Raw genomic sequence first — 12,659 nt, forward strand, 5'->3', positions numbered from 1 at the left:
AGAAAAAACATCCAGTAAGCGGCAGTTCTGCGGACGGAAACGCCTTGTTGATGAGAGAGGTCAGAGGAGAATGGCCAGACTGGTTCGAGCTGACAGAAAGGCTACAGTAACTCAGATAACCACTCTTTACAACTGTGGTGAGCAGAAAAGCATCTTAGAATGCACAACACGTCGAACCTTGAGGCGGATGTCACTTTGGTAGCTGGTTGACATTGAGCTGAAAGCTGATACCTACCCAGTATTAGTATGGTGTTCCTAATAAAGTGCTCGTGAGTGTATATGTTTCTACAAAAATCTGTTGAACTGACAACATGCTTATAGTTGTTTGCAGCATAATCATATTTGGATATTTAGCAGTGGTAGTGTAGAATATCACTTGAGTATGTTCACATGGATAATTTTTATTTTATTTTATACTTTATTATCACATTGAGGCTCATTTCCCCACAGGTGGTGGAAAGTCATTCATTTTCAGACCTATACCAAACGGCCAAAACCATGGTTTATGTGGAGAAAGTCCACATAAACACAGACCTTAACCAAAAAGTTAACAAAGCAAACAAAAGCAACAGCATATAAAAAGAAATAAACACAAGTACAACATTCAGATTATGTTGTTCAATAACCACAACCAAAGAACAAAGTCTGACTCCAGAGTGTCATGATATCTTGTCATCCTGTGACATGAGTTCCTGTAGCTGAGCCTCTTCTTGTTTGAATGCTCCGCCCTCCTCTGTGTCCTGACCCTGTGGTGTGAAATTATAGTGCTGCGCCAGCAGAAACTCTCTGGGTGTGATATCGTCATCAATGGCTGGAGCCGCCTTCTTCCTCTTTTTAATGATCTGTTGCTTCCTGTATTCTGTCAAGACATCCAGCTGTTCCTGATAACAAACAGGAGTTGTGAAATCAAATAAGTATATTCTATCTGCAATGTTTTGTCCAAATATGTATTCAGTTTAATTCAATTTTGCACAAAAAGTGATGGCTTTGGCCATGGTTACACCAGCATTCTGAGTTTAATGAACTCAGTTACAACTGGAGTTAATTTTCAGCTCTCACAGTAACTGGGTATATTAGGTAATGGGTATGTAATGTAATCAGAAGAGAGCAAATTAAGTCATTTAAATTAAGTATTCTCTGTCTCTCCTGTAGGTACCTAACAGTTTTCAAAGTATCTGGGAGTACTCATTTAATGGCTCCCGGTGTGTCACTGACGTACCAGCTGGGTGGAGTGCACATGATTTCAAATGGGCTCTCCCGCCAACAGGAGCCCGACATGCCCACTCTGAATCAGCGGCGAAAGCCAGCAGTACCTCCCTATCTACACTGAGATTGGCTTGAAGATAGGAGGGAGGGAGCAAGAGAAGCTGAGGTTTATATGACGAGTGGTTGAATGCATGAAATGCTTGAATGAACTGTAAAAATTATACTCGTGTGCACTGTCCAATTATGAAATAATTGCTCAAATAACTGCTTCTCTTCTCACTTTGCATGTGTAGAGTGTGTATGTTTCAACCACTGGCGTTTGCATTCATTTGCAGCAGTGCACTCCGCCCATGCTTGCCGTGACATATCTGGGAGGGCACCGGGAGCACCAAGTCGAGTGCACCCTCTGTCTCTCTACCTTTGTAAGTTCAGGGGGCAGGCTATATCCTAGCCCTTCCCCTTTGGACTGTTGCTGCCACTCAGTGATCTGCCGGTTCAAGATCTCATGGTTGATGGGAAACAACACCGGGCGCACCAAACCTGAACCTGCTCCATCACCAGGCAGTGGGCCATGCCTGTAAAGAGACAGACACAGTGAGACAGTATGCACACATATAAACAGAAACAGACAAACACACAGACAAAATATCATATGAGAGGTGCACAATCCTTTGAGTCTTGATAATGATGATGACGATGAAAATAATATAGTTGCAAGCAGCGATTGTAGGACTGGATTATATGACTTAAACCCATATAAGAAATATAAAAATGTCTTTAATGTGAATTGAATGAATGCTATCCAACTGATTATGTACAGAGCTGCTGAATAAAAACAACGTGCCAGGACCAAGCCCCCAGTAAGTTGGCCGACTTCCTACGCCAGTAGGAAGATCTGGTAAGGTAGTTGCATTACCAGGGTCGGTCGCTAGATAATTGTGCAGTTTTCCCATACAGAACCATTGTAAAATTTATAGCTGAGAAATGGGTTTATATGGGTATTTGCCACTGTTACAGCTTCTAAAAATCATAGAAAAAATCTAGAATTGTTTTCATGTTCCGCAAGCTATCTGTTGCTCCAGATAATATTGTGGCAGACTCTATAGACATTATTCACCATAATCTGTGGTTTGGGTATGTTTAACACACACAGTTATATTGTGTGCTTCTCAGGGTTAAGGAGACATGGTCCCTTTAAGAAAGTCTGGTTTTCTGAGTCTGACGTCTGCTCGACGTATATTGTGTTTTTGAGCGCGAAGTAAATTGTCTTGCTCTGTGGTTAAAGTAAATGACACACTCGTTTTAATTTTTTTTTCTGGGGTGTTTTGGGGGGTATTTTATTTTATTTCGTCCAAATGACATCCAATTTCTAGGCTGTTAATTACAATAATAATAATAATAGTAACTAGGACTGCAAGCAGTCATGGACGGGGCCGGCCAGAAGTAGCACAAGAGGAAAGAGAGTCACAGCAAACAAAGCACATTTACTCAGCATCACCCAGGACTCAAACTCACAACATTTGACACCAAGGGCAAGTCATGAACTTGCTGAGCTATCTGTTGGTGGTTTGAAGAGAGGAGGCTTCACGCTATGACTGAGGCTCCATGCTCTATTTTCCATTGACTACAATGGTTTCCATAAGGGCAGAATTCAAATCATTTTTTAAAATTCAGTTTTTCAGATAGAAGTCTGAAATTTTGTATGTTTCAGCTACCAAGACAGGAAAATGTTTTCTATTTTTTACATGAAGATTAGACATCGAGTAAGCAGCAATTCATTGTGGCTGTGTACAGTACCATTTACAGTCAGACATTTTGATGAGCTGTGGGCTCAATTTCTGATTAAATGAAAAACCCAGCGATAGTTTTATTTGGGCAGGTCTAATGATGCTCTGCAGTGATTTTCATGTAATTTGTGCAAAGTATGTGGGAGTAGTTAGATTAATTAGTTTTACAATTTTTAATAAAAACAGACTGGTGGACTTCATAATTTAGTATAGGTAGCAGTGTATGAAAGTTTTGTCTTGATTGGGCAGATAACCTCAGAAAATTACAAAGCTGTAGCATGGATTGTTGATTTTTTATGATTTTTAAAGTTTTTTTTAAAGTTACAGTTTTTAACTTAAGACCGCTGCTGTAGCGCCACCATCTGGACTATTTGCCCCAGACTTTAGTGAGTGTCGTTTGGCATGGAACTGGAGCTATGGGCCAAGTTTGATGATTTTTGCATGCATGGGAAGGCAGTTTCAGTAAGAAAGAAAGAAAGATAGAAAAATTACAGCTGCAAGCAGCCTCGAAATGTATTCACAGTGCGCGACCGCCTAGTACAGCGACCGCTTCTGAAGATCACTCAGGACTGGTGTGAGCAGTGTCCACAAGCAATCAGGAGTGAATGCGAGTCACGGTTTATGAGTAGATGCTGTTAATGTGTGATTTCGAGCGTTAGCGGTTAGCTTAGCACAAATTGAAATCGGTACTGTGTTGTTGTTCCTTGGGCGACAACACCAAACTTGGTACAGTCCCTAAGGGTGTTGTCACTAATGTGCCCACCAAGTTTCAAGGTCATACGCCACTGTGAAGTGGACTTGTGATAGATTGAATTTTGTCAGAATATGATTGGCTAATAACTCAATTTTTTACCCAATCATTAAATCAAATGATAACTTTGTTTGGGCATGTCCATGGACCATGCATACCAAATTTGGTGTCATTTGGACTTATGGTTCAGGAGAAGATTGTCAACGGTTTTTCAAAATTCCAAGATGACGGAAAATCTTCCCAGACAGACCTTATGGGTCCTAATTGCAAATTTGTTCAGCATGCCAAATGACAGCTATATACCAAGTTTCAAGTGTCTAGGTCAAACGGGGCGGCCGGGATGACCGTTTAAGTTTTGCTGCATGTTATAGCACCCCCTTGTGGCCGAAATGTCACCAAACCGCTTGGACACCTGCTGGGTGTGCTATGTATGTGCCAAATTTGAAAATTTTCTACCAATCAGACGGTGAGCTAGAGCCAATATAATAATAATAATTCTCCAGCCAGAAACAATAGGGTTTCAGCCCTACGGGTTTGAACCCCTAATAAAGTAACTGTACAAAAATAATAGGGTTTCAGCCCCTTCGGGGCATGAACCCCTAACCAGCACAAAAACAATAGGGTTTCAGCCCTACGGGCTTGAACCCCTAAATATAGCTGCAAGCGGCCATGAAAGGGGTTCAAGACTTTAGTGACTGGTACTAATATCGCAAAAAAAGTGTTAGTGGTTCTGAGGACATGGTCCAAATAAATCCCTAAATATATCTGCCAAGTTTCGTGATAATCGAACCAAGGGATGTGGATTTACGGCCATTTTTGTGTTAGGCCACGCCCATTTGTGGCATTTGTGGCACCCCCTTCAGGCCGAATTGCACAAAATTCAGTACACATGTTTGACATGCCTTTCTAGACAAGGCTGAGGAGTTTGGGACTGATTTTCCAACTGGACTTTGATTTACCAGCTATTACATGTTATTACACCATAGGCCCCGCCCACTTTGACCAATGATGACAAAACTTCAGATTTATATTAGTACCTTGTCCTAGAACGTGTACCAAATTTCATGCAATTTCATCAACTGGATTAGGAGATAGTTTTTTGGCATTTGTGGCGCCCTCTACTGTTAAATCTTAAAACAGCTTTGCAGACCTGGTCATTGTCCATATGTGAACATGTTCACCAAGTTTCACAATCGGTCATGACATTATAACAATTTAGCTGACAGGCCACGCCCTCTCACCATTTAAAAAATGTATATTTTCAAAACGAAAGTAGATATCAAAAATCCGAAATTTATAGAGCTTGGTCCATAGATGCTACTGACCGATTTTGGTGGTGATCGGTCAAACGGTGTAGGAGGAGATGTTAAAAATGTCTTTTTCAAAACTTTAAAAATATCTCAAAAACTTTCCAGGCGGACCTTGAGGGTCCAAATTGCAAAATTGTAGAGTTAGGACAACTGCATATGTGTACCAAGTTTCATGTAAATCGGACAAATGGTGTGGAAGTTATGGCCTTTAAAGTAAAACCTTTAATTATAGCACCCCCATCAGGCTGATGGGGTAAATATTTCTTGCGCAAGTAATGGTCACCGATATCTATCATTGGGCTAAATTTCATGTCTCTACAATGTACCAGCTCACGGCAATTTGCGCCAAGGCAGAAGAACAATAATAAACCAGCACAAAACAATAGGGTTTCAGCCCTGCAGGCTTGAACCCCTAATAATAAAGTACCCATACAAAAACAATAGGGGTTCTGCCCTGCAGGCATGAACCCCTAATAAAGGTTTTGCCCTGCAGGCATGAACCCCTAATAATAAAGTACCAGTACAAAAACAATAGGGGTTCTGACCTGCAGGCATGAACCCCTAATAATAAATCAGCACAAAAACAATAGGGTTTTAAAGCCCTACGGGCTGGGGGGGTACATGATAATATTGAATATCGGCCCAAGCCTAATACCAACTCCTGAAGTTCAGATACCTGTAGGCAGAACAGTCAAGGGTGCAAAGTCTGGGATGGAGCAGAACATCCATGGGACCTCTCAGTCTGCAGTTAAGGTTCAGCTCTGCTGGCATTACACTGGTAGACTTGTGCACTGCTGAATGGAGAGTAAACCTAAACTCAGGTCAGTACTTGTCCCAGCTTTTATGTCTGTGTCCCACATAGGAGGCAATCGTGGTTTTCAGGTTACAACTTATTCTCTGTCTTGTTCGTCTATGGATGGTAAGCAGATGTCAGATTCCAAAATTTGTAGATTTCCTCAAACACAAATGAGACAAACTGAGATCCTTGATTGGAGAGAATGTAATCCGGCACTCCCCAATGTGTGAGTATCTCTCTCGTTAGGATTTGGGACACTGACTCTGGGGTTGCTTTGCGGAGGTGAAAGAGCTCCACCCACCGAGAGTAGTAGCCGATATACTTCAGTCCAAAAGTCATGACCTTGAACTGAAACAGGCCAAATGGACAGATAAAGGCTTCTCACAATTATGTTTGTCATTCTGGACCTGCCAGTCCAGTTTCATGAACACATCTGCTCCTGACAGAGATTCCAGGATCTGTCTATGGGATAAGCATCAGTGTGTGTCACTGTTACGTTTCCTGAAATCAACAAAAAAAAAAATTGTTTTTGTTCGGCACCAACACAACTGGGGCTGCATAAGATGATGTAGGCTGATGACAGCGTCATTTGATAACTGGACCTCAGAAGGAGACAAAGTAAGGTTTCTTTTTGATCTGGAGCTTGTGATTGAGGAAGATCTTGTGTATTTGTGCAGCCTAGTGAGGATGTGCACACATCAGAGTTGTCTGTCTCAACAGTTGGCTTTTCCCACACTCATCAAGGTGGGTATTCTGAATTGCCATATCCAGCAGATCAATGCATTGTACTGGTATATGGTGGCAGAGGTGCAAGTTCACAAGGGGCAACATCAGAGAAAACCCTCATGGAGAGCCGTTGGCTCAGACAAAGAATTAAACTTTTGCTTCCTGTTGGATTTGAACCAGTAGGTGTTTTCAGAGACATTAAACTGCAAACCAGTGAAAAAGGTCAAGTCAAGCCCCAGTAATGCAGGGAAAGCAAGGGTCTGAGAGGACAAGACCACAGTTCCTCTTCACTCAAACCCAAAGGTTGTCTTAAGATAAGATAAGATAAGATAGCACTTTATTAAGGAGTTATGACTGGCTGGCACCGGATTAGCTGATATTGTTGAACAGTCCAATGGCCGCTGGCACAAAGGAACGCCTGAGCCGCTCTGTCCTGCAGCGTGGGAGGAGGAGCCTGTGGCTGAAGCTGCTCCTCATCAGCCTCAGCTCGTCGTGGAGAGGGTGAGAGGGGTTCTCCAGGATGGCACTGATCTTTCCCCTCATCTTCCTCTCTGCCACTGCATCCAGACTGTCCAGTTTGAGTCCAACAACAGAGCCAGCCTTCTTCACCAGCTTGTTCAGTCTGTTGGCTTCCCCTGCCTTGATGCCACCTCCCCAGCACACCACAGCAAAGAAGAGTGCACTGGCTACTACAGACTGGTAGAACATCTGCAGCAGCCTGTTGCACACGTTGAAGGACCTGAGCCTCCTTAGCCTGCTCTGTCCTTTCCTGTAGAGGGCCTCAGTGTTGTCCGACAAGTCCAGTTTATTGTTGAGCTGCACTCCTAGGAACCGATAGGAGTTCACCATCTCCACCTCCTCCCCTTGGATGGTGACAGGGGTTGGGGGCCTCCTACTCCTTCTGAAGTCCACCACCAGCTCCTTGGTCTTCATGATGTTGAGCTGGAGGTGGTTGTTGTCGCACCAACCTACAAAGCTCTCTACCAGCTCTCTGTATTCCTCCTCATTGTCCTCCGTGATGCAGACGACAATGGAGGAGTCATCAGAGAACTTCTGTAGGTGGCACGATCCAGAGTTGAAGCGGAAGTCCGAGGTGTAGAGGGTGAAAAGCCAAATAGAGAGAATCCTTGATGCGGGGAGTAAGCACATCCTTTTGAGCTTTCACTCCGGACCACAGTGTTTCGTTTAGCAGGGTGTAAAAGGAGCCTGTGTCAAAGATGGCAATACCTTTCCAGGACCCAATGGTTAACGGTACCATCAATTGGTATGGCAGTGGGCATCCAAGCAGTGTTGAGGCAGAGTTGGAGAACTGACTAGGGCCCATGACATAGGACAACCCATGGTGAGTAGCCTGACCTTATTTACTGTTAGATATTTGATAGTGAAGCTTTCTTGACTCTATGTATAAATTCACTTAAACTATTGAACTTTGGCATATAGTTGACGTGTGACTCAAGGTTTAGGGTTAGGGTGAGTAACACAGGGTTTGCTCGCCACACAAGCAGGGGGGGTTCCAACAACTGTAACAAGTCCCAAAATCAACAGGGTTAAAATCATAATGTTGACCAAAAGTGCCATTTTCCATAAAAACATTCAGTTTTATAGTGTGCAGAAGAGGACAAGGAAAGGCACAGAGTTGACACAAAGTAAACACAAAGTACAGAGCAGAGAGCCCAGGTCGCCAGCAGAGCCGTGCCCCAAAGAGCCTGCTACTGTTATAACCGACATTAAGACTGCCAGGCTAACGTCATGAATTAATGTTAATGTACTTGTCCGCAAATAAACGTGTTTGGTTACACTGAGTTTGTTACAATTAATATTGTTTTCCGTATAGCTTTGCAATCTGCTGATGCAGCTTGTTAATGATCATACACAAACATAAGTGGGCATACACCCAAACTGTTCATTAGAGGTCTGTATGGGGAGTCACAGTAGAACAAGTCAGTATAATATAATGATAATGATAATAATTATAATAATGATAAAAATAATAATAATAATAATAATTAAAGCTGCAAGCAGCGATGATCGGGCGCTCGCACTTCGCGCACGTCGGGGTGTGCCGCAGCCGCGGCATCGTTACTGGACACTGACCTGTCGACGCGGCTCAGAATTTTCAGTATAGAACGTGTCATTTCCTGTGTTGCCAGTAGGTGGCGCTATGACTATAACTGAATATTGGCCTGTGGATGTGTTCACGCTGGGACACTCATCAAACATGTGAAGTTTGGGGCAGATGTGACCATGTACAGCCGAGTTCCAAACCACTTCCTGTGTTGCCAGTAGGTGGTGCTATGACTGTAACGGGATATTGGCCTGTAGATGTGCTCAGGCCGGGACACTCATCAAACATGTGAAGTTTGGGGCAGATGTGACCACGTACAGCCGACTTACAAACCACTTCCTGTGTTGGCAGTAGGTGGCGCTATGACTATAACTGAATATTGGCATGTAGATGTCTTCAGGCCGGGACTCTCATCAAACATGTGAAGTTTGGGGCAGATGTGACCATTTACAGTGGAGTTACAAACCACTTCCTGTTTCGTGGCGAAACATGGAAATTCAACGCCTCGCCATGACCACACCGTTGGACGAAAACTCAAGCTTTTGATAACTTTTCATCGTCAAGGTCTGTTATATACGCTGAGCAAGCTATGGCTGGCGCTATGACTATAACTGAATATTGGCATGTAGATGTCTTCAGGTCGGGACTGTCATCAAACGTGTGAAGTTTCGGGCAGATGTGACCACGTACAGCTGAGTTACAAACCACTTCCTGTGTTGCCAGTAGGTGGCGCTATGACTGTGATTGAAAATTGGCATGTAGAAATGTTGAGGCCGGGAGTCTCGTCAAACATGTGAAGTTTGGGCAGATGTGACCACGTACAGCCGAGTTACAAAGCACTTCCTGTTTTGCCAGTAGGTGGCGCTATGACTATAACTGAATATTGCCATGTCGATGTCTTGAGGCCATGACACTTATCAAACGTGAACTTTGGGCCAGATTTGACCATGTACGGCCGAGTTACAAAGCACTTCCTGTTTCGTGGCGAAACATGGAAATTCGACGCCTCGCCACGCCCACGCCGTTCCAGGAAAACTCAAGCTTTTAATGATTTTTCATCGTCAAGGTCTGTTATGTACGCTGAGCAAGTTTGAGGTGGATCCGATTAACCTCCTAGGAGGAGTTCGTTAAAGTATGACCCCTGTAAATGGGCAAAAACGCACAATCAATTCAAAATGGCTGACTTCCTGTTGGGTTTAGGTCATGGCACCTATTGATGTTTTTTGTAGGTCTGGACATGATACATGTGCCTACCAAATTTCGTACATGTAGGTGAAACGTAGAGCGATGAGTATTTTTTGGAATTTTGTAGGGGGCGCTATTGAGCCATTTTGCCACACCCATGCGCGAGACCCATAAAATACGTAAATTTTCAGCACTTCTGACGCATGTGCAAAGTTTCGCAACTTTTCGAGCAGCTTTAGGCCCTCAAAAATGCGATTTATTTGGCCCGAGAAAAATAATAATAATTAAAGCTGCAAGCAGCGATGATCGGGCCCTCGCACTCCGCGCACGTCGGGGTGTGCCGCAGCCGCGGCATCATTACTGGACACCGACCGGTCGACGCGGCTCTGAATTTTCAGTATAAAACAAGTCATTTCCTTTTGCCAGTAGGTGGCGCTATGACTATGATTGAAAATTGGCCTGTAGATGTGTTCAGGCCGGGAGTCTCATCAAACATGTGAAGTTTGGGGCAGATTTGACCACGTACAGCCGAGTTACAAACCACTTCCTGTGTTGCAAGCAGGTGGCGCTATAAGCATAACTGAATATTGCCATGTCGATGTCTTGAGGCCATGACACTTATCAAACATGTGAAGTTTGGGCCAGATTTGACCACGTCCAGCGGAGTTACATACCACTTCCTGTTTCGTGGCGAAACATGGAAATCCGACGCCCCGCCCATGACTATAACTGAATATTGGCCTTTAGATGTGTTCAGACTGTGACACTTAGCAAACATGTGAAGTTTGGGGCAGATTTGACCATGTACAGTGGAGTTACAAAGCACTTCCTGTTTCGTGGCGAAACATGGAAATGCGACGCCCCGCCCATGACTATAACTGAATATTGGCCTTTAGATGTGTTCAGACTGTGACACTTAGCAAACATATGAAGTTTGGGGCAGATTTGACCATGTACAGTGGAGTTACAAACCACTTCCTGTTTCGTGGCGAAACATGGAAATTCGACGCCCCGCCCATGACTATAACTGAATATTGGCCTTTAGATGTGTTCAGACTGTGACACTTAGCAAACATGTGAAGTTTGGGGCAGATTTGACCATGTACAGTGGAGTTACAAACCACTTCCTGTTTCGTGGCGAAACATGGAAATTCGACGCCCCGCCCATGACTATAACTGAATATTGGCCTTTAGATGTGTTCAGACTGTGACACTTAGCAAACATGTGAAGTTTGGGGCAGACTTGACCATGTACAGTGGAGTTACAATCCACTTCCTGTTTCGTGGCGAAACATGGAAATTCGACGCCTCGCCACGCCCACGCCGTTCGAGGAAAACTCAAGCTTTTAACAATTTTTCATCGTCAAGGTCTGTTACATACGCTGCGCAAGTTTGAGGTTGATCCGATTAACCGTCTAGGAGGAGTTCGTTAAAGTATGAACCCTGTAAATGGGCAAAAACGCACAAAAATGGCACAATCAATTCAAAATAGCTGACTTCCTGTTGGGTTTAGGTCATGGCACGTATTGATGTTTTTTGTAGGTCTGGACATGATACATGTGCCTACCAAATTTGGTACATGTAGGTGAAACGTAGAGCGATGAGTATTTTTTTGAAATTTTGTAGGGGGCGCTATTGAGCCATTTAGCCAAACCCATGCGCAAGACCCATAAAATATATAATTTTTCAGCACTTCTGACGTATGTGCAAATTTTCGCAACTTTTCCAGCACCTTTAGCCCCTCAAAAATGTGATTCTTTTTTACAAAGAAAAATAATAATAATTCCTTGCAATACAATAGGTCCTCGCACCGGTCGGTGCTCGGGCCCTAATAATAATTCCTTGCATTTCAATAGGTCCTCGCACCGGTCGGTGCTCGGGCCCTAATAATAATTCCTTGCATTACAATAGGTCCTCGCACCGGTCGGTGCTCGGGCCCTAATTAAAGCTGCAAGCAGCGATGATCGGGCCCTCGCACTTCGCGCACCTCGGGGTGTGCCGCAGCCGCCGGATCGTTACTGGACACTGACCGATCGACGCGGCTCAGAATTTTCAGTATAGAACGTGTCATTTCCTGTGTTGGCAGTAGGTGGCGCTATGAATATAACTGAATATTGGCATGTCGATGTCTTCAGCCCGGGACTCTCATCACATATGTGAAGTTTGGGGCAGATTTGACCACGTACAGCCGAGTTACAAACCACTTCCTGTGTTGCCAGTAGGTGGCGCTATGACTATAACTGAATATTGGCCTGTGGATGTGTTGAGGCCGGGACACTCATCAAACATGTGAAGTTTGGGGCAGATGTGACCATGTACAGTGGAGTTACAAAGCACTTCCTGTGTTGCCAGTAGGTGGCGCTATGACTGTGATTGAAAATTGGCATGTAGAAATGTTGAGGCCGGGGCACTTATCAAACATGTGAAGTTTGGGGCAGATGTGACCATGTACAGTGGAGTTACAAACCACTTCCTGTTTTGCCAGTAGGGGGCGCTATGACTATAACTGAATATTGCCATGTCGATGTCTTGAGGCCATGACATTTAGCAAACGTGAAGTTTGGGCCAGATTTGACCATGTTCGGCCGGGTTACAAAGCACTTCCTGTTTCGTGGCGAAACGTGGAAATTCGACGCCTCGCCACGCCCACGCCGTTGGAGGAAAACTCAAGCTTTTACCAACTTTTAATCGTCAAGGTCTGTTATATACGCTGAGCAAGTTTGAGGTGGATCCGATTAACCGTCTAGGAGGAGTTCGTTAAAGTATGACCCCTGCAAATGGGCAAAAACGCACAAAAATGCCACAATCAATTCAAAATGGCTGACTTCCTGTT

General features: G+C 44.0%; 1 protein-coding gene across 1 annotated transcript in view; it reads right to left on the reverse strand.

Annotated features, from left to right (window-relative positions):
- Window positions 1–381: 381 nt before the first annotated feature.
- LOC139914967 (putative ribosome-binding factor A, mitochondrial) overlaps window positions 382–12,659 on the reverse strand; it is a 99,007-nt gene continuing 86,729 nt past the window's right edge. Inside the window, exons 8-9 of the mRNA XM_078286978.1 lie at window positions 1,625–1,781; window positions 382–881 (exon numbers count right to left, since the gene is read on the reverse strand). Of these exons, the coding sequence (XP_078143104.1) occupies window positions 660–881; window positions 1,625–1,781 (379 nt within the window). The 3' untranslated portion in view covers window positions 382–659. The remainder of the gene's footprint in view (window positions 882–1,624; window positions 1,782–12,659) is intronic.

Source organism: Centroberyx gerrardi, chromosome 12 (assembly GCF_048128805.1).
Source record: "Centroberyx gerrardi isolate f3 chromosome 12, fCenGer3.hap1.cur.20231027, whole genome shotgun sequence".
Classification (NCBI taxonomy): domain Eukaryota; kingdom Metazoa; phylum Chordata; class Actinopteri; order Beryciformes; family Berycidae; genus Centroberyx; species Centroberyx gerrardi.